At 43.9% G+C, this 22,033-nt stretch overlaps 1 protein-coding gene across 11 annotated transcripts in view; it reads right to left on the bottom strand.

Moving 5' to 3' along the window:
• Positions 1-22,033, bottom strand: part of PTPRM (protein tyrosine phosphatase receptor type M) — a 598,091-nt gene that overhangs the window by 418,998 nt on the left and 157,060 nt on the right. For all 11 annotated transcript variants that reach the window (XM_064150185.1, XM_064150178.1, XM_064150183.1 and 8 more), the window contains exon 3: positions 7,135-7,400. In XM_064150185.1, the coding sequence (XP_064006255.1) occupies positions 7,135-7,400 (266 nt within the window). The remainder of the gene's footprint in view (positions 1-7,134; positions 7,401-22,033) is intronic.

The following is a 22,033-nucleotide window of genomic DNA, read 5'->3' as shown; positions in this document are numbered from 1 at the left end:
GGAAAGGGAGGCTGAACAGAGACTGTATTGTTCTCTACAGCTACCTGAAAGGAGGTTGGAGATGAATGTTCACAGAATCAGAACTTTAGAGGCTGGGAGGGACCTCCAGAGATCGAGTCCAACCCTTTTGCCAAGGCAGGATCCTGTAGGGTAGCTCACACAGGAATGCATCCAGGCAGGTTTTGAAAGTCTCCAGAGAAGGAGACTCCACAACCTCTCTGGGCAGCCTGTTCCAGGGCTCTGTCACCCTCACTGGAAAGAAGTTTCTCCTCATGTTGAGGTGAAACCTTTTGTGTTCCAGTTTGTTGCCATTGCTCCTTGTCTTATTGCTGCTGTTGGTCTCTTCTCTCAAGAAACTAATGACAAAATGAGAGGTGATGGCCACAAACTGTGCCAGGGGAAGTTTAAGTCAAGTATTAGGAAAAATTCCTTTCCTGAAAGAGTGGTCAGACATTGGAACAGGCTGCCCAGGGAGGTGGTTGAGTCACCATCCATGAAGGTGCTAAAAGAAATGAGTAGATGTGGCACTTCAGGACATTTTCTAGTGGTCATGGAGGCTTGGACTTCATGACCTTAGACTTCTTCCTCAACTTTAATGACTCTGTGATTCCTTTTTGTCCTCTCTCAAAAGAATTGGGAACTACTATCAGGATATTCTCCTATTTTCTCATTTCAGCTTCATAGGAATGTAAGGTTTAAAGATTGTGCAGTGGCACAGAGAGCAGCATCACTCCACTGGAAGCTGTTTTTAATCCTTTCAATCCCATTTCTGTTTGTTTGTTTGTTTTTTTTCCAAACCATGGTGTTGGTTGTTTTATTTAATCAAGATTTGTTTCAGCTCACTGCTGCCATGCCTGACTCCCTGCAAAGTGAAAAGCAAATCACTCTGAAGATACCAGCTGAGAAGGGGACAGGGTGGAACTCACCATGCTGCTGTGCCAGTTGTTTGCTTCCAGGTTTAGGAGCAAGGAATGCAAACTGCTCACCAGATTCAGCCACTCAAAGTGGTGTTCTGCACACCGTAAAGCTCCAAAAGATCTTTAAGAGAGGCCTTAAGCACAGCCCTACGAGGAGAGGCTGAGGGAGCTGGGATTGGTTAGCCTGGAGAGGAGGAGTCTTGGGGGTGACCTTATTGCTGTCTACAACTACCTGAGGGGTGGTTGTGGCCAGGAGGATGTTACTCTCTTCTCTCAGGTGGCCAGCACCAGAACAAGAGGACACAGCCTCAGGCTGTGCCAGGGGAGATTTAGGCTGGAGGTGAGGAGAAAGTTCTTCACTGAGAGAGTCATTGGACACTGGAATGGGCTGCCCGGGGAGGTGGTGGAGTCGCCGTCCCTGGAGCTGTTCAAGGCAGGATTGGACGTGGCACTTGGTGCCATGGTCTAGCCTTGAGCTCTGTGGTAAAGGGCTGGACTTGATGATCTATGAGGTCTCTTCCAACCTTGATGATACTGTGAAGACCCCAAAATATACTTAAATTTACAGAATCACTGAATAATAAACTAGGATGCTACCAATTGATCTGAGAATCACTAAGTAGGAAAAAGAAAAGAAATTACTCCCTCATTCTAAGCACACAAAACAAGAAAACAACAGATTTGCCTCCTGCTAAAAGATCTAAATGAAGACAAAAGTACCAAAACACTAAGGAAAATAAAACCACCTAAAACTCTTCCACCTCCTTCTTTGTAGGGAAGCAGCCTCTTTAGGATGGGTTTGTACCTAAAAGCATCAATTTAAGACCTTCTCAACCTCCTAAGACTCCCCAAGAATCTAAAACCAAGCTCACCACTACCCACAGCAATCTGTGTTGTATTTAACCCTCCTCCTTTTTCCCTGTGCAAAGCTGTGATTCTGTGAAGGTCTTACTAATCCTGAAAAGCTTTGTTTTGTTTGCAGGCTGTCTCTAGTAGAATCAAGGAATCATACAATGTTAAGGGTTGAAAGAGACTTTTCAGATTGTGAAGGCCAATCACTAACCCAGCACAGCCAAATCATCACTAAGCTATGTCCCTCAGGACAACAGCCACATGACTTTGAAACCAGCCCAGGGATGGCGATTCCACCACTTCCCTGGGCAGCTACAGAGCTTGATTGTCCTTCCAGGGAAGAAGGTTTCCTAATGTCCAGCCTAAACCTCACCTGCCATAACTTGAGGATAATTTCTTTTTTCCTGTTATTTATAGAATCATTTCAGCTGTAAAAGACCTTTAAGATCATCAAGTCCAACTGCTAACTCTACCAGGTCTGGTGTATAACCATGTCCCTCAGCACCACATCTCTGCCTCTTTTAAACACCTTCAGGAACAGAGACTGAACTACATGCCCAAGGAGCCTGTTCCAGTGTTTCAGAAACCTTTCAGGGAAGAGGTTTCTTGTAATATCCAACCTAAACTTCCAGTGGTGCAACTTGAGGCAATTTTCTCTCATCCTATCACTTGTCACTTGGGAGAAGAGGCTGACCCCCACCTCGTTTCAGTGATAAACTCCCTGATGCCCTTGCTCAAGGTGTGTACAAGAGCTTAGCAAAGCAAACCATCTCTCTTGTGACCCATAACCAAAAGTGAAAAGCAAGGTTCCCTCCCGAGACAACTCCTAAAGGGGTTTGATAACACAAAAATAAAACCAGCTCTGGTAGAAACATCCCAGCTACTTTGAAACAAATAGCTTGGAGACCAGGAGGAGCAGGCAGAAAAGAACAACCTGTGCTGATAAATCTTTGACCCTCAGGAGGTGTTTGGCAGCTTAGAAACTGCTAGTGTAGCTATAACGGTAACCAGGAACTGGACTGCAGTGTAGATATGACCTAAAGTGAAAAGCAGATGTGAAGCAGCAGCACTGAGAAGACCATTAATTATGGAATTAAATACATGTCCTCAATCAATGGAATACTTGACAATTTAAGTTAAAATAAGTAGCAATTAAACTACAATCAGTGTTGTTAGGTGCAGGTTATGATAGTGATTTAACATGTCCAGAGAAGGGCAACAAGGCTGCTGAAGGGCCTGGAACACAAACCCTATGAGGAGAGGCTGAGGGAGCTGGGGGTGTGCAGCCTGCAGAAGAGGAGGTTCAGAGGTGACCTCATTGTTGTCTACAACTACCTGAAGGCAGGCTGTAGCCAGGTGGGGGTTGGTCTCTTCTGCCAGGCAACCAGCAATAGAACAAGGGGACACAGTCTCAAGTTGTGCTGGGGAAGGTCTAGGCTGGATGTTAGGAGGAAGTTGTTGGCAGAGAGAGTGATTGGCATTGGAATGGGCTGCCCAGGGAGGTGGTGGAGTCACCATCCCTGAAGGTGTTCAAGCAAAGCCTGGCTGAGGCACTTAGTGCCATGGTCTGATTGATTGGCTAGGGCTGGGTGCTAGGTAGAACTGGATGATCTTGGAGGTCTCTTCCAACCTGCTTGATTCTATGATTCTATGATATGATTCTATGAAACCTCCACATAGAACAACAAAAAAAATTACTTAGGAGAAAGGCTAGACTAAAAGAAATTAATTACTTTGTTCAGCAAGTGCACTTCCAAAGAGTCAATTTTAAATGGAGATCCATGAAAGGTACTAAAAAGCTTGGCTAACTGGTGCTACAAGAACAAAAATACTGCTAATTATTAAATCTTTTGATTGCTTTGCATATGTGTGTTAGTAACATGTGATTTAAACAAGTACATCTTTAGAAGTGGGATTAAAACTCACTCCACAATCTAATTCACACTGCACAACTGAATTTCCAGTTGCCAGTAGAGAGTTATTTTGACTCCCTTTTCTTATTTTTTTTCCCTGCATCAGCAGCAATATAGACCAGAATACTTCACTATGTTGTGAAGTATTCTCAACTGTGTAAATGTTATAACCTTGAAATGTTGTCCCTCCTTACAAGATGGACATTTGAGGTGCTGGATTGAGTCAAAAAAACCCAGCAATGAAGATGGTGAAAGATGTAGAGCACAGAGTTAGAATCATCATAGAATCATCATCATAGAGTCATCATAGAATCAACCAGGTTGGAAGAGACCTCCAAGATCATCCAGGCCAACCTAGCACCCAGCCCTATCCAATCAACTAGACCATGGAACTAAGTGCCTCATCCAGGCTTTTCTTGAACACTTCCAGGGATGGTGACTCCACCACCTCCCTGGGCAGCCCATTCCAATGACAATCACTCTCTCTGTGAAGAACTTCTTCCTCACATCCAGCCTATACTTCCCCTGGCACAACTTGAGACTGTGGAGCAGCTGAGGGAACTAAGGATGGTCAGCCTGGAGAAAAGGAGGCTTAGGGAAGACTTTCTGGCTCTCTATAGCTCCCTGAAAGGAGGTTGTAGTGAGGTGGGGGTCAAGCCTTTTCTCTCAAGTAACAAGCAACAGAATGAGATGAAACAACAACCTCAAGATTTATCTTGAACATTAGGAACAATTTCTTCCCTGAAAGAGTTGCCTGGCCCTAAAACAGGCTGCACAGTGGAGAGGGGGAGTTCTCCTATTTGGAAGTGTTTAAAGAAATACATAGATGTGGCACTTAGGGATGTAGTTTAGTGCTGAACTTCGTAGTGTTGAGTTTACATTTGTACTTAGTGATCTCGGAGCTCTTTTCCAACCTTTATGATTCTATGCTCCTCTCTTTAATTTCTTTTCCTTACAGATCTCCTTAACCAACTTCACTTGGTTCAATAAAGCCATAGAGCCTTAGAAAGTCACAGAACAGAATCACAGAATTGCTTCAAATTATAGAAGAGCAGATTTAAATTGGATATTAGAAACAGGTTCTTCACAATGAGGGTGGTGGAAGACTGGAACAGGTTGCCCAGGGAAATGTTTGAGGCCTCATCCCTGGAGATATTAAAGATGAGGATTGACAGGGCTCTGGGCAACCTGATCTAATTGAGCATTCCCCTGCTGACTGCAGGAGAGGTTGGACTAAAAGACCTTTAGAGGTTCCTTCCAACCCAGCCCATTCCATGATTCTATGAGGTCATCTTTGGGAGTGAGTTTTCCTCAGAGAGCTTGAAGCCATAAGTATAGTGACAATGTTCAGCACAGGAACCAAATAAAATCCAGATAGAATTTTCCAAAGTGAAGGTGAAGATGAGAGAAACCTCAATAATGTCTTTGATTTACTGGTCTCTCCTTACTACACCAAATTACTTGCTTGTGTAAAATATATCTATTTTGTGGGAAGAAGGAAAAAAAGCTTGGAACTACTATACAATAGTAAATAATCTGTAAACTTCCCTGCAGAAAAGCAGCACTCTAAGGAGCTGCCAAGTGAAATTCTCCTTAGATCTTTAGGATATAATCAGAAGCCCATTCCTACAATTGCTACTTCACATTTGTGTTTATCACTGGACAGAACAAATGGATATTGCATTCAAACTGAGGAGTCAATCTGAGGACTCAAAGATTCTTCTGGCGGCGAAGCAACAAGTATTGCTGATCTAAATCAAACCTGAAGACTCTACTGTACTAAAAATCTACTGGCATTCAATTGCAGCATCTCTAATGAACTGAAAAAGTGAGTGAATTACAGGGATATGGAGGCAACTCACTGAAATCAGTGGTAAAATAGCTCAGTTGTTTCAATATAATTATCTTATCCTCATTGAAAGCTTCTGTCTGTGTGCAAACGTTTCATATGCTTCAATAAATACACGTAGGTGAACACACCAAGCCATAACAGACATTATATTAGACATTAGGAATGAATTCCTCCCCACAAGAGTGGTGAGGTGCTGGAATAGGCTGCCAGAGGTGTTGGGGAAGCTCCGGGTGAGGAAGTGTTCAAAGCCAGGTTGGATGAGATTAGACATTAGGAAGGAATTTTTCCCCATGAGGTTGCTGAGGCATGGGGACAAGTTGTGGAGGCTCCAAACCTGGAAGTGTTCAAAGCCAGGTTGGATGAGATTAGACATTGGGAAGGAATTTTTCCCCATGAGGTTGCTGAGGCATGGGGACAAGTTGTGGAGGCTCCAAACCTGGAAGTGTTCAAAGCCAGGTTGGATGAGATTAGACATTGGGAAGGAATTTTTCCCCATGAGGTTGCTGAGGCATGGGGACAAGTTGTGGAGGCTCCAAACCTGGAAGTGTTCAAAGCCAGGTTGGATGAGATTAGACATTGGGAAGGAATTTTTCCCCATGAGGTTGCTGAGGCATGGGGACAAGTTGTGGAGGCTCCAAACCTGGAAGTGTTCAAAGCCAGGTTGGATGAGATTAGACATTGGGAAGGAATTTTTCCCCATGAGGTTGCTGAGGCATGGGGACAAGTTGTGGAGGCTCCAAACCTGGAAGTGTTCAAAGCCAGGTTGGATGAGATTAGACATTGGGAAGGAATTTTTCCCCATGAGGTTGCTGAGGCATGGGGACAAGTTGTGGAGGCTCCAAACCTGGAAGTGTTCAAAGCCAGGTTGGATGGTGGCCTTGAGCAATATGGTCTACTAGGAGGTGTCCCTGTTCAGTTCAGGGAGGTTTGAGCTAGATGAGCTTTAAGGTTTCCTCCAATCCAAACCTTTCTACGATTCTATGATTTGTAGATGTAAAACCCAAGCAATTAGCAGAATCTATGGAAATACAATTAAAGATCAGTGAGAACTTGGGCTGTTCAGCCTGGAGAAGAGAAGGTTCCAGGGAGACTTTAGAGTGGCCTTTCAATACCTGAAGGGGACTTGCAAGAAAGCTGGGGAGGGAGTTTTTACGAGGGCTTGTAGTAATAGGAGAAGGGAAAATGGCTTTAAGGTGGAAAAGAGCAGATTTAGGCTAGATATTAGGAAGAAATTCTTTACAGTAAGGTTGATGAGACACTTTAACAGGTTGCCCAGGGAGGCTGTGGATGCCAGCAAAGGGGCTCCCTGGAACTGTTTAAGGCTGGGTTGAACAGGTCCTTGAGCAACCTGGTCTAGTGGAAGGTATTCCTGTCCATGGCAGGGAGGTTGGAACTAGATGATTTTTCAGGTCCATTCCAACAGAAACCACTCTATAACTCTGATTTGCACATGTAAACCCCAAACAGTTAGCATCATCAATACAAATAGGATTAGAAATCAACAAAATGTACTGACATTTTGGTTTAAAGTCAAAATAACCACCAGGAAGCAGATAACTATCACAAGAATGAGCATTTCATTAAAAAAAGGAAAACATACCTGATAAAAATTGGGCCAGAAAGTGCTTATTGCCAGTTCTGCTCTGCCCCAAGTAGGAGTGCTAGAGGTGTTCCAGACTGGGTTACCAATAGGTCCATTGTTAACTTTCACGTAGATATTCAAAGTGCCAGGGCTAGATCCACTCTTGCTTGAGATATAATAGTGGAAATCGATGCAATGGGTATCATTTTCTTTCAGATGGGGCATCAAGAGGTGAGCTTTCTGCCCAGCATATCTCCCAGATGTATTCACCATCATGAAAGAACCTGAAAAACAAAGTCACCTGTTGAATTTCTTCACCATTTAATTTTCCTTTCCCTAATAAAGTGAGCTGCAATTAAAACATCACTTTAAAAAATGCCTTTGCTTCCACTTAGAGTAATTTGTATTCAGTAAATATTTAATCTTGAATCATATGGGCAACAGTGGAGCAGATCTCCTCCTGCAGCCCATGGAGGACATCACATTGGGCCTGAAAGATGTTGGGATGCTACTGGAGAGCCTGCACTGGAGGAGGCTATTGGCGGAATCTATGGCCCTGTAGAGAAAGGACCCAGCCTGGAGCAGGTTTGTGGCAGGACTTGTAGCCCTGTGCAAGGGATCTACAATGAATCAGTCTGTCCTTGAAGAACTTGAAGTTGTAGCCAGGTGGGGGTTGGTCTCTTCAGCCAGACAACAAGCAATGAACAAGGGGACACAGTCTCAAGTTGTGACGGGGGAAGTATAGGCTGGATGTTAGGAGGAAGTTGTTCACAGAAAGAGTGATTTGCAAGTGGAATGGGCTGCCCAGGGAGGTGGTGGAGGCACCATCCCTGTGGGTGTTCAAGAAAAGCCTGGATGAGGCACTTGGTGTCATGGTCTAGTTGAGTGGCTAGGGCTGGGTGCTAGGTTGGACTGGATGATCTTGGAGATCTCTTCCAACCTGCTTGATTCTATGATTCTATGAACTGCACCTCATACAAGGAGCCCACAGTGGAGGAGGTTCTGAACAGCTGCAGTCTGTGGGAAGGACTTGCATTGGAGAAGTTCATGGAGAAGAAGAGACAGGGAATCATAGAGAACATCTATCACTCATCTAGTGGCCAGCCCAGCCCTAATCCTTGACACGTGGGTCAAAGGTTTGAGCTCCAGGCTTTGAGGAGATGTTCAAAGCCAGGTTGGATGGTGGTCTTGAGCAATGGGGTCTTACTAGGACGTGTCCCTCCTCATGGTAGGGGGATTTGAACTAGATGTTTTTTAAGGCCCCTCCCAACTGAAGCCATTCTATTATTAGAAATCTTACCATGAGAACACCATGGGAAGATGTCCACCTTCTCTTAGCCACTTTAAAATTTCAAACCAGTATCTTCCTGATAATCCAACCAGTTCTATGTTCAGTGCTACTAATAAACCAACAGTCTTTGGGAGAATTACATCTTTAATAACTATTCAACTTAAAGCATTCTGATTAAAAGGGTATGGATTGCACAACTGAAGTGTCTGAAGATTTATTAGTGGCTTAAGAAGAGGAATCTTCTCAGCCTGGTTTGAAAATCCCTCTGGAACTCCTTTGTTGAAAATGAAAAAGTACAGAGAATGTCACTGTAAACAGAATAAATCCTACTTCCCTTTTTGTAAGAAAAAGGAATCTTTAAAGAGAACTGAATTAAGCAGCAGGATGTCATTCAGATTTGCTGGGTTAGTTTTACTGCTAGCAGTAGTAACTAGCAGATGAGAAACACAGAAAATAACTGCCACTGTTCACTGCTGTATCTGCCAGGAAACAGCAATGCCACAACAAAACACATAAAGTCATCTTCAGTTTGGTACTCATTTGTAACAAGCAGGTCAAGGGAGGATCTCTTTCCCCTCTACTCTGCTCTCCTGAGATCACGTTTAGAGTAGCGTGTCCAGGTCTGAGCTAGAGCGACAGGAAATTAGTGTAGAGTCCAGCAGGGAACTGGAGCATCTCTGTGAGGAAGAAAGGCTGCAAGACCTGGGGCTGCTTTAGCCTGGAGACAAGCAGATTGAGAGGGCATCTTCTCAATGTTTGTCAAGAGCTAAAGGGTGGAGGTCAAGAGAAACAGGGCCAGACACTTCTCAGATAGGACAAGTGTCAGTCTGCACAAAGTGGAGCTCACGAGGTTCCATCTGAACATGAATAAAGACTTCTTGATTTTGAGAGTGCTAGAACCCTGGTTCAGGCTATTCAGAGAGGTTGTGGAGTCTCCTCCTCTGGAGATATTCCAAACCCACCTGGAGACTGTGACAGTGAGCAACCTGCTATGGGTGATCTTGCTTTATCAGGGAGTTCAGGCTGGTTGATCTGCAGAGGTCCCTTGCAACCCCTACCATGCTGGGATTCTGTGAAGAGAGTGCACTTCTGACTATAACCACACTCCTTTTAAGGTGACTAATTTTCCTAGGTGCAGTTTCATGTTTAAAACCATGGATGAAGGTCATTTCCTCAATCAGAATGCTTGAATGGCATTTACTGGGGCTTAGAGCTCAGGTCTATGTTTAGGCACTAAACACAATTAGTAGTTTGATGGCACACACTGAAATCAAACTGAGAAGAAAATCCAAGGTAGGTAGCTGATGTTGCACAGCACTCATTAAATTCAGGCTTCTTAAGTCCACAGACTTGCTAAATCGTCCATACTTCACCATTTCACCCTGAAGGTTTAAATCAACAAACTGGTGAATTTTCTGCAGCTGCTGTTGCTGTTTACAACTCCCCACTGCAAAATCCTTCAGCAGTCATTCAGCTAATAGTGAGTTTGTTAAAACATTCATTCTCAGAAGAGATAAGACTTGATAAGAGAAAATAGAGTCTAGAGCTGCTCCAGAAGAAATAAGCAGTCAAGCATCCCAGTGATTCTCATTAGCATCAGTGGAAATTTTCTGTTAGTTACAGAGGAAACTGAAGCTTTGTACACACAAAAACCCCAAGATGCCCAGAAGATAAAGTGACTTCAAAACTGCAATAAAAGAATGAAGCATTGCTTTGAAAAAAAAAAAAAAAAAAAAAATATATATATATATATATATATATATGTGACAAGTGGAAAAGCAGTGCACTGTCCCACAAAACTGATGGAAATGGCACAGGAGAGATTTCCCAGTCACATCTGCAAGTTTTCACCACGTCACATCACCTTCTTAACAGCCACTTTTTAGACTCAGAGTGTCAAACACGATGAAATTGCATGTGGGATCATTTTTCATGCAGGAAGATAATGTGACTAGTGAGCTAAGAAAGGGAGTTGATTTTCCATCATCTTTATACATTGCTTATACAGTGCTGCCTTATTGAGTATGACCCAGAGTACGCCTAGGTGGACAAGAAGGCCAACAGCATCCTGGCCTGCATCAGAAAAAAGTGTGACCAGCAGGAGTAGGGCAGTGATTGTCCACCTGTACTTAGCACTGGTGAGGCCACATCTTGACTACTGGGTTCAGTCCCTCATTATGAAAATGGCATTGAAGTGCTGGAGCACTTCCACGGAAAAGACTCTGGAGAACAGGTTTTATGAGAAGCAGCTGAGAGAACTGGGTTTGTCTAGTCTGGAGAAAAGGAGGCAGAGAGAACAACTTCTTGCTTTCTATAGCTCTCTGAAAAGAGGCTGTAGCCAGGTGGGTGTTGCTCTCTTCTCTCAAGGAACAAGAGATAGGGCAGAATAAATGGCCTCAAGTTGTGCCAGGAGAGGTTTAGGTAAGACATTAGAAAACTCTTCTGCATTCTTAAACACTGGAATAAGCTCCCCAGGGAAGTGGTTGAATCATCACTTCTGGAGGTGTTTAAAAGGGGTGGAGATGTGATGCTACAGGGCAAGATTTAGCACCACCCTTGATAGAGTTCTGTAATCATTGGTCTCAATTATTAACTTAAAGTTCTTTTCCAACCAAAGTGATTCTGTGATTCTATGATTCCATGATGGAATTGTGGAGGACAAATTCATGATGAACTGTGGAGGACAATTGATTATTTTTCCTTCCAGCCTGTGACAACAGAGTCCTGGAGCAGGCTGCCCAGAGAGGTTGTGGAGTCCTCTTCCCTGGAGAAATTCCAAACCCACCTGGACATTGCCATCTTAGGCAGCCTGCTCTGGGTGACCCTGCTTTAGCAGAGGGGTTGATCTAGGTGATCTCCAAAGGTCTCTTCCAAGCCCAGTCCTTTGGAAAATCCTCCCTTTAATGGAAGGGAAAGCTAAAGCTCACAGTTTTGAATGTTACCTGCAGTTAAAGGTCTTTTAAATAAGACATAATTTTCTTAGCTTCTACTTTGTGGGTGCAGGACATTGTTGATTTGGAACAAAGATAAGTTAGCATTGGATTTGTGTAAAACTTTCTGAAGAGCAGGAGAAAAGGATCACATTGAACTGCAATTCCACTGATGAAACCAACTGAAAAAATACTGTTATATTTTGTTGCACAGGGAGCTTGACTTGCTTGCATCCAAAGCAAATGCAATAAGGTAATTCTCCCACTCTTTGGTAAGGGAGGGTGAGTGCAGTATGGGTGAACAGTCTCCAATTAGTTGTGCAGCTCCTCCTGCCCCTGTAGGACTGCAGTGCAGTCCCAAGGCAGTAACGCAGTACCACCAGGAGAAGCTCTGCTCACTAGTGCCGGTCACTAACAAACTGTCCAAGGACTGCAGCAGCTTGGGGGAGCTTTCCCTTTTATTTTAAGAAAAAAACCCTGTGCTCCTTCTGGACTTCAAAGAGACAAATTCAGTGCAGGACAATATTCTTGGTTCATTTAATTTCTCCAAGATCCCTCATCCACTGTTTGGCCTGAAATGACACAATCTGGCTGGTCCACCAGCACTTTCTGCAGCCCGAGAGGGTTTTGCTGCACACTGTTCCACAAGTAAACCAATTTACAAACTGTACTCACAACAGGCAGCTTCCCACCAAAGAAACACAGAGTCTTCTTCAAAATCTCAAGAGTCCTCATCATGCAGTCAGCTGGGTTTCTTCAAAGCTGGCCTAATAACCTTTCACCAGCTCTCACTTTTTTTAACTTTAATGCTATGACTGGATCTCAGAGATGCCAGAGCTTTGAGCCAGACCTGTCTGCACCTTCTCTTTCAAGTGAACACACCAAAAACTACCAGAAGGACTTTGAAGAAGTAATGTTTTATTAGAACATGAACTTGAAGGAGCTCTCTTCTGTCTGAAAACTTGGATTCTGTTGAGTGACAGAGATAAAATAGAGCCATTTAAAAACAAATACCTTTCTTGCCCAACTGAGCCTTTGCAACAAGGGCCCTTTTCCTCAAAACCTGCTTTTCACATTAGCAACTTTCAATAGCCTCTTGGTTTTAACAAACTCCATCTGTCTTCTGCTGGGTCAACAGAAAAATCTCCCCTCCTTTCATCATCTCTGGCCTGGTTTAGTGTCTGTTCCTCATATACAAAAAGCTATCAGAAGACACCTTGAGCTACTGCCTGCTTTATCACACATAGAATGACAATCTGCTCAGAAGCATTGTTTGCACCTTCCTTCTCTTCTCAGGAAAATAAGAGGAAGATTCCAAACTCACAAACAGAATAAAACCTATTTAGCACAAAAGAACCTTTCCCTGCCTCTAAGGCATACACTTGCAAATGCTTCCTCACCTTGTCTGTTCCTAATTGTAGCCAGCAGGTCAAACGAGAGATTCTACCCCTCTACTCTGCTCTAGTGAGACCCCACCAGCAGTGCTGGGTCCAGCGCTGGAGTCTTCAGCATGAGAAAGGTATTGACCTATAGGAGCAGGGCCTGACAAAGCCACAAAAATGACCATTTTCTGGCATTCAGATCTTTTCTACTCCCCTCTGAATAGCCTGGTTTGAAGCTTATGAGTGTTCAGACACACTTTGAAGATGAGAGTGCATCCACACCCACCATGGTTAGAAATAGGGTTTAATATGAACACAGGACAACCTTCAATGATCAAACCTCAGGTAGAGTCACACCAACAGTGCTCAGCTATTTATACTTGATGTGTGCCTGTTGTCCCTTTATCCCTCTCTTTTAAACACACTCACTCCTTCCCAATCCTTTTCGACTCATGCCATTGGTCCCCACATTAATAGTCACACATAGAGTGAAGGCAGCAAGCAGAACCACAATCCACATTTTCTAGAGAGTCACTTATAGGTCAACTTGCATTTCATTATAGCTTGGCATTCAAAGCATGAGACAGTTGTTTAGTCACTGAAATATCTGTATTTTGTCACTGAAGTATCTGGAACAGGCTGCCCAGGGAGGTGGTGCAGTCACTGTCCCTGGAGGAGTTCAAGAAACCTGTGGACATGGCACTCTGGGACATGGTTTAATGGCCATGGTGGTCCAAGGCTGGCAGTTGGACTCAGTGATTTTAGAGGTCTCTTCCAAGCAAAACAATGCTATGATAAAACTAACCAACATGTACCAACAATCTATGCTGTAGTCCAGAAAGTCTCTCTTCTTTCCCAAGCGCACTCTCTTTGCTGCACCTCCACTAGCATTAGTTGTTATTTTTGTAACCTATTCAACCATGTAACTCAGCATTTAAGAAAACAATACTCAGGAGGTAAGCAGAAATCAGCCTTAGCATGTTTCAGGGGAGCTCCTGGAGTGAAGCAGTTACTCTTCAGGTAAAAGCTTTGGGAAAGTGGATGTAACTGGAGGAGGCATGGGTTGATCCTGCATGTTATCCTGATTGAAAAGGGCCATCTCCAAGAACAGGGTCAAGAGCTACTGGTGCCCTTCTCCCTTCCCAATGGCAGCCTGAAAGGTTTGTTAAACACAGAGGTTAATATAAAAAGCTTCTCCAGGTCCAAAGAGAGTGAGCTTTACAACTCCTGGAGAAATTCAATTTTGTTTCAGCTTTGGGTTGCCAGGTTAATGTTTGACTAGAGATCATACCTATGTATATCCCTCCAGATTTCAGACCACCCCAGCAATAGGTTACTTCTCATTCAAAAGCAGACAGGCCCAGTACATTCTGCACACAGTGTTCTCTGGAAAGCACACTACCACCATTTCCTAACTACTGATAAAGGCAAACTCTCCTCCTAATGCTGGTGGATGAGAGGCTGAAAGCGAGCAACATGAACAACAATTTGCCCTTGCAGCCTAGAAGGCCAATTGCATCCTGGGCTGCATCTAAAGAAGTGTGGCCAGCTGATCTAGAGAGGTGATTCTGTCACTCTGCTTCAGTAAGACCTTACCTGCAGAACTGTGTTCAGTTATGGAATCCCAAACACAAGAAGGACATGGACCTGCTGGAGTGGGCCCAGAGGAAGCAACAAAGATGACCAGAGAGCTGGAGCACCTCTCCTACAAAGACAGGCTGAAAGAATTGAGATTGTTCAGCCTGGAGAAGAGAAGGCTCCAGTAAGACCTTAGAGTTGCATTTCAATATCTGAAGGGGACCTACAGGAAAGCTGGAGATGGACTGTTCAGAGAGCTTGTAGCAATAGGATGAGGGGCAATGGTGTGAAACTGGAGGAGAGCAGATTTAGGTTGGACATCAGGAAGAAGCTCTTCACAATGAGAGTAGTAAAATACTGGAACAGGTTACCCAGGGATGTGGTGAAGTCCCTGGAGACACTCAAGGTCAAACTCCATGGGTCTCTAAGCAACATATCTAGTTAAAGAGATCCCTGCTCACTGAAGGGGAACTGAACAAGATGACCTTCTAGGGACTCTTCCAACCCAATGCATTCTGTGATTCTAATCCTGTCAGGTGTGTCAGCTGCTAATAAGGTGTTGCACGGATTAGTATCTGCAGTAAGACAGCTCCTGTAAATGACATCCACTTGCTGCATTCCACTCAAATATCTGATAGTTTGTCACAGGCCTGTAAGAGAGACAACAAAACACTACTGTATTGCCTGTGGCACTAAATCCCACAACAAGCAGGAGCCTTCTGAAATCTTGTTTGACATATGGGTAATTTCAGAAGTATATTAGCCTCAAGGGCCACTCTGTTACTGCAGTAATTTATTCCTGGTTCTGTGAGTGAGAATTAAGGTAGCTCACAAGAAATCCACCTTTTCTATCACAGAGCAGGGAAAAAGAAAACCCAATCAAAACAACTCCACAGATCTCCAATAGTCTGCAGGGTAATGTTTAACCTACCCATTTGAGTCAAAGTAACCATCATTTTCTCATCTAACACTACCATTTAAAGCTCCCTTAGGGTGGACTATATGCAACCTCGATTCTTTTACTTCCAAGTACAAAATCTTGCTCAGAAATTAGAAGCACAACACTATAAGTTGGATCAGAGAATTCTGTTTGTTTGTTTTTCTGGGTGGAATCACTCACTGACTCTGCAAAACACAAGGAGTTGGCTTTTTCCAACTACTATTTTAGATGAGCATTTGGAACATTTTTCCTCCACAGAAGCACTTTGCAGACCTTAGGTAAGACTCGCTGAGTAAATATTTAGGCACATTCAGGGCCTGTGTTCAGTTGATGAACAACAGGATGGCTCAGGGCCTTTACTCTTGAGCCTCGTGGCAACTACAAGATGGTTTAAGCCTCAAAGGATAAGATCCAGGATTTCTTTCTAATTTTACTGCGCTTGTGCCTTTGCCATGGAAGCAGCTGACAGGATTTTCCACAAACTGGTATCTAAATAAATATCCCATTTTGGTTTTCTCTTCTTAAGGATCCTGTTACACCTATCACCAGTAGAAAGAAAAGTGACATAACTCAAGTGTTCAGATTTCCTCTTTCCTACTTGATATTCCAAACTGGAAAGCACGTCACAAGTACAGAGGTATCTGTGACCCAGTGTCTGACTTCTATGATAGGGTCACAGTACAGAGGTATCTGTGACCCAGTGTCTGACTTCTATGACAGGGTCACAGTACAGAGGTATCTGTGACCCAGTGTCTGACTTCTATGATAGGGTCACAGTACAGAGGTATCTGTGACCCAGTGTCTGACTTCTATGATAGGGTCACAGTACAGAGGTATCTGTGACCCAGTGTCTGACTTCTATGATAGGGTCACAGTACAGAGGTACCTGTAACCCAGTGTCTAACTTCTATGATAGGGTCACAGTACAGAGGTATCTGTGACCCAGTGTCTGACTTCTATGACAGGGTCCCAGTACAGGGGTATCTGTGACCCAGTGTCTGACTTCTATGATAGGGTCACAGTACAGAGGTATCTGTGACCCAGTGTCTAACTTCTATGATAGGGTCACAGTACAGAGGTATCTGTGATCCAGTGTCTAACTTCTATGATAGGGTCACAGTACAGAGGTATCTGTGACCCAGTGTCTGACTTCTATGATAGGGTCCCAGTACAGAGGTATCTGTGACCCAGTGTCTGACTTCTATGATAGGGTCACAGTACAGAGGTATCTGTGACCCAGTGTCTGACTTCTATGATAGGGTCACAGTACAGAGGTATCTGTAACCCAGTGTCTAACTTCTATGACAGGGTCACAGTACAGAGGTATCTGTGACCCAGTGTCTGACTTCTATGATAGGGTCACAGTGCAGAGGTATCTGTGACCCAGTGTCTAACTTCTATGATAGGGTCACATCAAGGAGTTTCAGTAAAGGATAAATTGAAAAATAAATATAATTTAAGGAAAGTTGCCTGGTAGAAAAGCAGTGGGGGGTGTTGTCTGACAGCTGTCTGAACATGCCCAGGTGTCCAAGAAGTCCAACAGCATCCTGGCTTGTATCTGGAATAGTGTGGTGAGCAAGACTACGGCAGCGATCATGCCTCTGTACTCAGCACTGGTGAGGCTGCACTTCAGATACTGTGCTCAGTTTTGGGCCCTTCACAGAATCACAGAATCAAGCAGGTTGGAAGAGATCTCCAAGATCATCCAGTCCAATCTAGAACCCAGCCCTAGCCAGTCACCTAGACCATGGCACTAAGTGCCCCATCCAGTCTTTGCTTGAACATCTCCAGGGACGGCGACTCCACCACCTCCCTGGGCAGCCCATTCCAATGCCAATCACTCTCTCTGCCAACAACTTCCTCCTAACATCCAGCCTAGACCTCCCCTGGCACAACTTGAGACTGTGTCCCCTTGTTCTGTTGCTGGCTGCCTAGGAGGAGACCAATCCCCACCTGGCAACAATCTCCTTTCAGGTAGTTGTAGACAGCAATGAGGTCACCCCTGAGTCTCCTCTTTTCTGAGCTAAACAACCTCAGTTCTTCCCTACAAGGAGACAGAGTTGCAGGAGCATGTCCAGAGAAGGGCAACAAAGACATTGAAGGGTCTGGAGAAGATGTCTTGTGAGAAGTGGCTAGAGATCTGGGCTTGCTTAATATGGAGAAATGGGAGCTGAGGGGAGACCTTCTCACTCTCTACAACTGCCTGAAAGGAGTCTGCAACAACGTGGGTGTCTCCCTAGTATGAATGGAAACAGCCTGAAATTGTGCCAGGGGAAGTTTAAGCTATATGTAAGGGAAAAATTCTTTCCAAAAAGAGTGGTCAGGCATTGGAACAGGCTGCCCAGAGAGGTGATGGAGTCACCATCCCTGGAAGTGTTCAAGAAATGTGTGGACACGGCACTTTGGGGACATGCTTTAATGTCCATGGTGGTCTTATTTTGACAGTTGGATTTGATGCTCTTGTTGGTCTTTTCCAACCAAAACAATTATTTTATGATTCTGTGATTCCTAAGCAAAAAAAACCCTCTTTCTGACATTCCAGGAAGGAAAGACTCCTGGCCAGTTTAGTCCAGTCAAGATAACCAGCACAGTAAAGCTATCTTTAAAGGCTCTTATCTAGGAGAGACTACATCACAGGCTAGACCACAAATAAGGAACACTGTGCAAGCTGCCAATTTATCTGTGTTTATTCAAACAATAATTTCCTTCACTGTGGAAAGAAGCAGAATTTCCAAAGCTATCTGTAACCCTATAAAGTGGGAATTTCACTTCTCATTCCTTTAAGGAGACTTTTCTAAGCCCCAGATGGAATTGGATTTAAGTCTTGTACTACTATGTCTATTTTGTAGAAGCACAGAATTATTTTGGTTGGAAATGACCTCTAACGTCATCAAGTCCAACACTCAAACTAAGACCACCATGGCCATTAAACCATGTCCTGAAATACCTTGCCCACACACTGCTAGAAAACCTCCAGGGACAGTGACTCTATTACCTTCCTGAACAACCTATTCTAGTGTCTGACCACTCTTTCAGTAAATATTTTCTTACTACTATCCAATCTAAACCTCTTTTGGCATAATTTCAGCTTATTTCCACTTGTTCTATCACATATACCAGTGAGAAGAGACTGACTCCCCCTAACTCACTGCAGTCTGCTTTCAGGCAGTTGTAAAGAGCAGCAAGGTGTCCCCATTTGCTTTATCCTAGTTATTCTGCAGTTGGATCCACCTGAAATACAACAGAAAACATCCCCAAATCATTTAACTGGTGCATAGAATCATAGAATCAAGCAGGTTGGAAGAGACCTCCAAGATCATTCAGTCCAACCTAGCACCCAGCCCTATCCAGTCAACCAGACCATGGCACTAAGTGCCTCATCCAGGATTATCTTGAACACCTCCAGGGTTGGTGACTCCACCACCTCCCTGGGCAGCCCATTCCAATGGCAAACCACTCTAGTTAACACACTTCTCCCATGGAACTATATATCCTGTTTTCTCCTGTGCAGTCTTATGCAGGGCATTGATACACCTTATTGAAGTCATAGTCTCCTACAGATGCATTAAAGTTAGTTTGGTCCTGATCCATCACCAAAATAACCCCTCCAGTTTCCATGACTCCCAACCCCAGGTACTAGAATGCCTCTCAAAAGAGCAACAGGGTTGGGGGTTTTACCAAATGGGAAAGCATATGACTCTAATTAGCACAAGGGCATAACGATGTGCTTAAGTACCATTCAGGAAAGCATTTAAATACTACTTAATTTGGCTTCAATAGGATTAAAAATTGGGAAAGTGCATGAATAATGTTTCTGCATGATGCTTGCTGGAGTTCTGAGTTCCTGCTACGGCAGGAACCTGACATTTCACAGCTTAGTTAAAAATTGGTAATTGAAAAGCCATTATAGTCACGCATGCAACATCCAAAAATACCTAAGTGAGTGATACAGAAACCTTAGAGTTGATTTTTGTCAAAGCTAATTTGTCAAGAGAGTAGCTGCAAGCTGTAAAATGTTATTGGCACTTCTATGCATTTTGTATAGCAGTAGAACTACTGAACTCACCCTAGCCTCAAGAAGCAAGTGCTAATTAATTAAGCAGAACTCAAGCTCCTATGTCCTGAAACTACTTTTCTCAACAGTATTCAGGCATTTCTAAACAGACTTGGAACTCCCAAATTGCCTAGAGGAAATAAACTATGCAGGACCATATCAAGCATGATTCTCTACGGTGTCTTCAGTTAATATATTAAGGGTAGCTGGTGGCCCAGTGAAAATTAAGGCTTGGTAACAGTGCTGAAGCCAAAAAGGTTTGGACAACACTGACTTAAACTCTTGTAAATTTATTTTTCAAGCCCATAATTTAATATAAATGTGGAATATTAAGGAATGTGAGTGACTGTGAAGTGGAAAGAGGAGGCCACAACAATGATTTGAGGGATTGAACACCGCTGCTTTGACAGCAGGCTAAGAGAGCTGGGGTTGTTCAGCCTGAAGAAGAGAATCATACAATCAACCTTGGAAGAGACCTCCAAGATCATCCAGTCCAACCTAGCACCCAGCCCTAGTCAATCAACCAGACCATGGCACTAAGTGCCTCATCCAGGCTTTTCTTGAACACCTCCAGGGACAGCTACTCCACCACCTCCCTGGGCAGCCCATTCCAATGGCAAATCACTCTCTCTGTGAAGAACTTCCTCCTAACATCCAGCCTGCTTCTTGTACCTTTTAGTACTTAAAGGAGCACAGAATAAGGATGGGGACACACATTTTAGCAGAGCCCATTGTGGTAGGACAAAGGGTGATGGTTTTAAACTAAAAAAGTGAGATTCAGACTGAAGAAAAAAATTGTTTACCCTGAGGGTGATGAGACACCAGCCCAGGCTGCCCAGACAGGTGGTAGGTGTCTCATCTCTGTAAGCATGCAAGGCCAGGTTGGTTGAGTCTCTGAGCAACCTGATCTAGTTGAAGATGTTCTTGCTGACTGCAAGGGTAGGGTGGAGTAGAAAACCTTTAGAAGATCCTTCTACCCTAAATCATTCTGTGACTCTATGAAGAAATGCAATTATTTAATGAATGCATAAATGTTTATACATATGAAAAGGTGAATTGCAGGAGGATGGGGCTGGTCTTTTTTCAGTGATACCCAGTGACAAGACAAGGGATACTGGGCACAGACTTGAACATAAAAAGTGCCATCTAAACATGAGAAGCAAATTAATTTAAGGTTGATGGAGCACTGCACCAGGCTGCCCAGAATGCTGGTTGAGTCTCCATCTCTGGAGTCATTCAAAACCTGTGTCACCTTCTCTAGATGAAATCCACCTTGGCAGGTGGGTTGGGCTTGATGATCTCCAGAGGTCCCTTCCACATCCTATCATTTTGTGATTCTGTGAAATTCCCTATATTTCCTTTCCTTCTTTGCAAACATAAACCATTTTAAGGTATCTGCTGAAGTACTACAGACCTTTTTTCATTGTTGCTTTGAAAGCCTGTTTCAGATTACCACACAAGCTACACTTCAACAGCTTTTCAAGAGAGAAACACCTCTGGAAATGTTATAAAACAGTACCATAATGAACCAGGTTACACAAAAATACAAAAGGAAAACAAAAATCCTACAGTGAATAATTGTTAGACTCAATTATCCTTTACAACATAGGAAATATTTTGTGTTGTGTTAAAGAGTACAACTTGGTGTCAAGAGAAGGAATGAAGAATACTGTGAGTGACATAAGTTCATCTTTAGGCAAGCAGCTCATCTTTCCTTGGGACATGGTAGCATTTATTGCTCTCACCTCACTTCTTGTCTTCTTGTTTTGTTGATAGAATTGTTTTGCTTGACTTCAGTTTGGTTTGTCAAAACCACGTTTGCAGCACCACATTGCTGCTGCTGGGTCTTTTTTGCTGTGATCCTTTGGAGCCTGCCTACCTTATTTTTTGCTAATATTTTTTAAGTGTGTTAGTGGTGAAGATTCAAACTAAATGTACCGAATTTCAAAGACTTATCTGCAATCAGCTCAGGAATAATTATGTCAAGTGGCAGAAAATACTCACATTAAACCCCTGGTATGTGTATGTATATATATATGTGCATCAGGCTGGTTTGGCACAATTTCAGGCACAGATGCAGGTTGGGTGGTGAATGGCTGAGAGCAGCCCTGAGGAAAAGGACCTGGGGGTCAAAAGCTCAACATGAGCTGACAGTGTGCATGGGCAGCCAAGACAGCCAACTGTGTCCTGGGCTGCAGCAAGAGCAGTGTAGCCAGCAGGGCAAGGGAGGGGATTCTGCCCCTTTACTCTGCTCTCCTCAGACCCCAGCTGGAGTACTGTGTGCAGTTCTGGAGCCCCCAACACAAGAAGGACATGGAACTGTTGGAGTGAGCCCAAAGGAGGGCCATGAAGATGCTCAGAGGGCTGCAGCAGCTCTGCTATGAGGACAGGCTGAGAGAGTTGGGGCTGTTCAGTCTGGAGAAGAGATGGATTCAAGAAGCCCTTATAGTGGCCTTCCAGTATCTGAAGGAGGCCTACAGGAAGGCTGGGGAGGGACTACTGACAAGGTCTTGTAATGACAGGATGAGGAGTAATGGGTTTAAACTGGAAGAGAGGAGATTTAGACTGGATGTTAGGTGGAAGTTGTTCACAGAGAGAGTGATTGGCATTGGAATGGGCTGCCCAGGGAGGTGGTGGAGTCGCCATCCCTGAAGGTGTTCAAGAAAGGACTGGATGAGGCACTTAGTGCCATGGTGTAATTGACTGGACAGGGCTGGGTGCTAGGTTGGACTGGATGATCTT

Source organism: Pogoniulus pusillus, chromosome 10 (assembly GCF_015220805.1).
Source record: "Pogoniulus pusillus isolate bPogPus1 chromosome 10, bPogPus1.pri, whole genome shotgun sequence".
NCBI classification, from domain to species: Eukaryota; Metazoa; Chordata; class Aves; order Piciformes; family Lybiidae; genus Pogoniulus; species Pogoniulus pusillus.
This window is presented reverse-complemented; position numbering and strand designations above follow the sequence as displayed.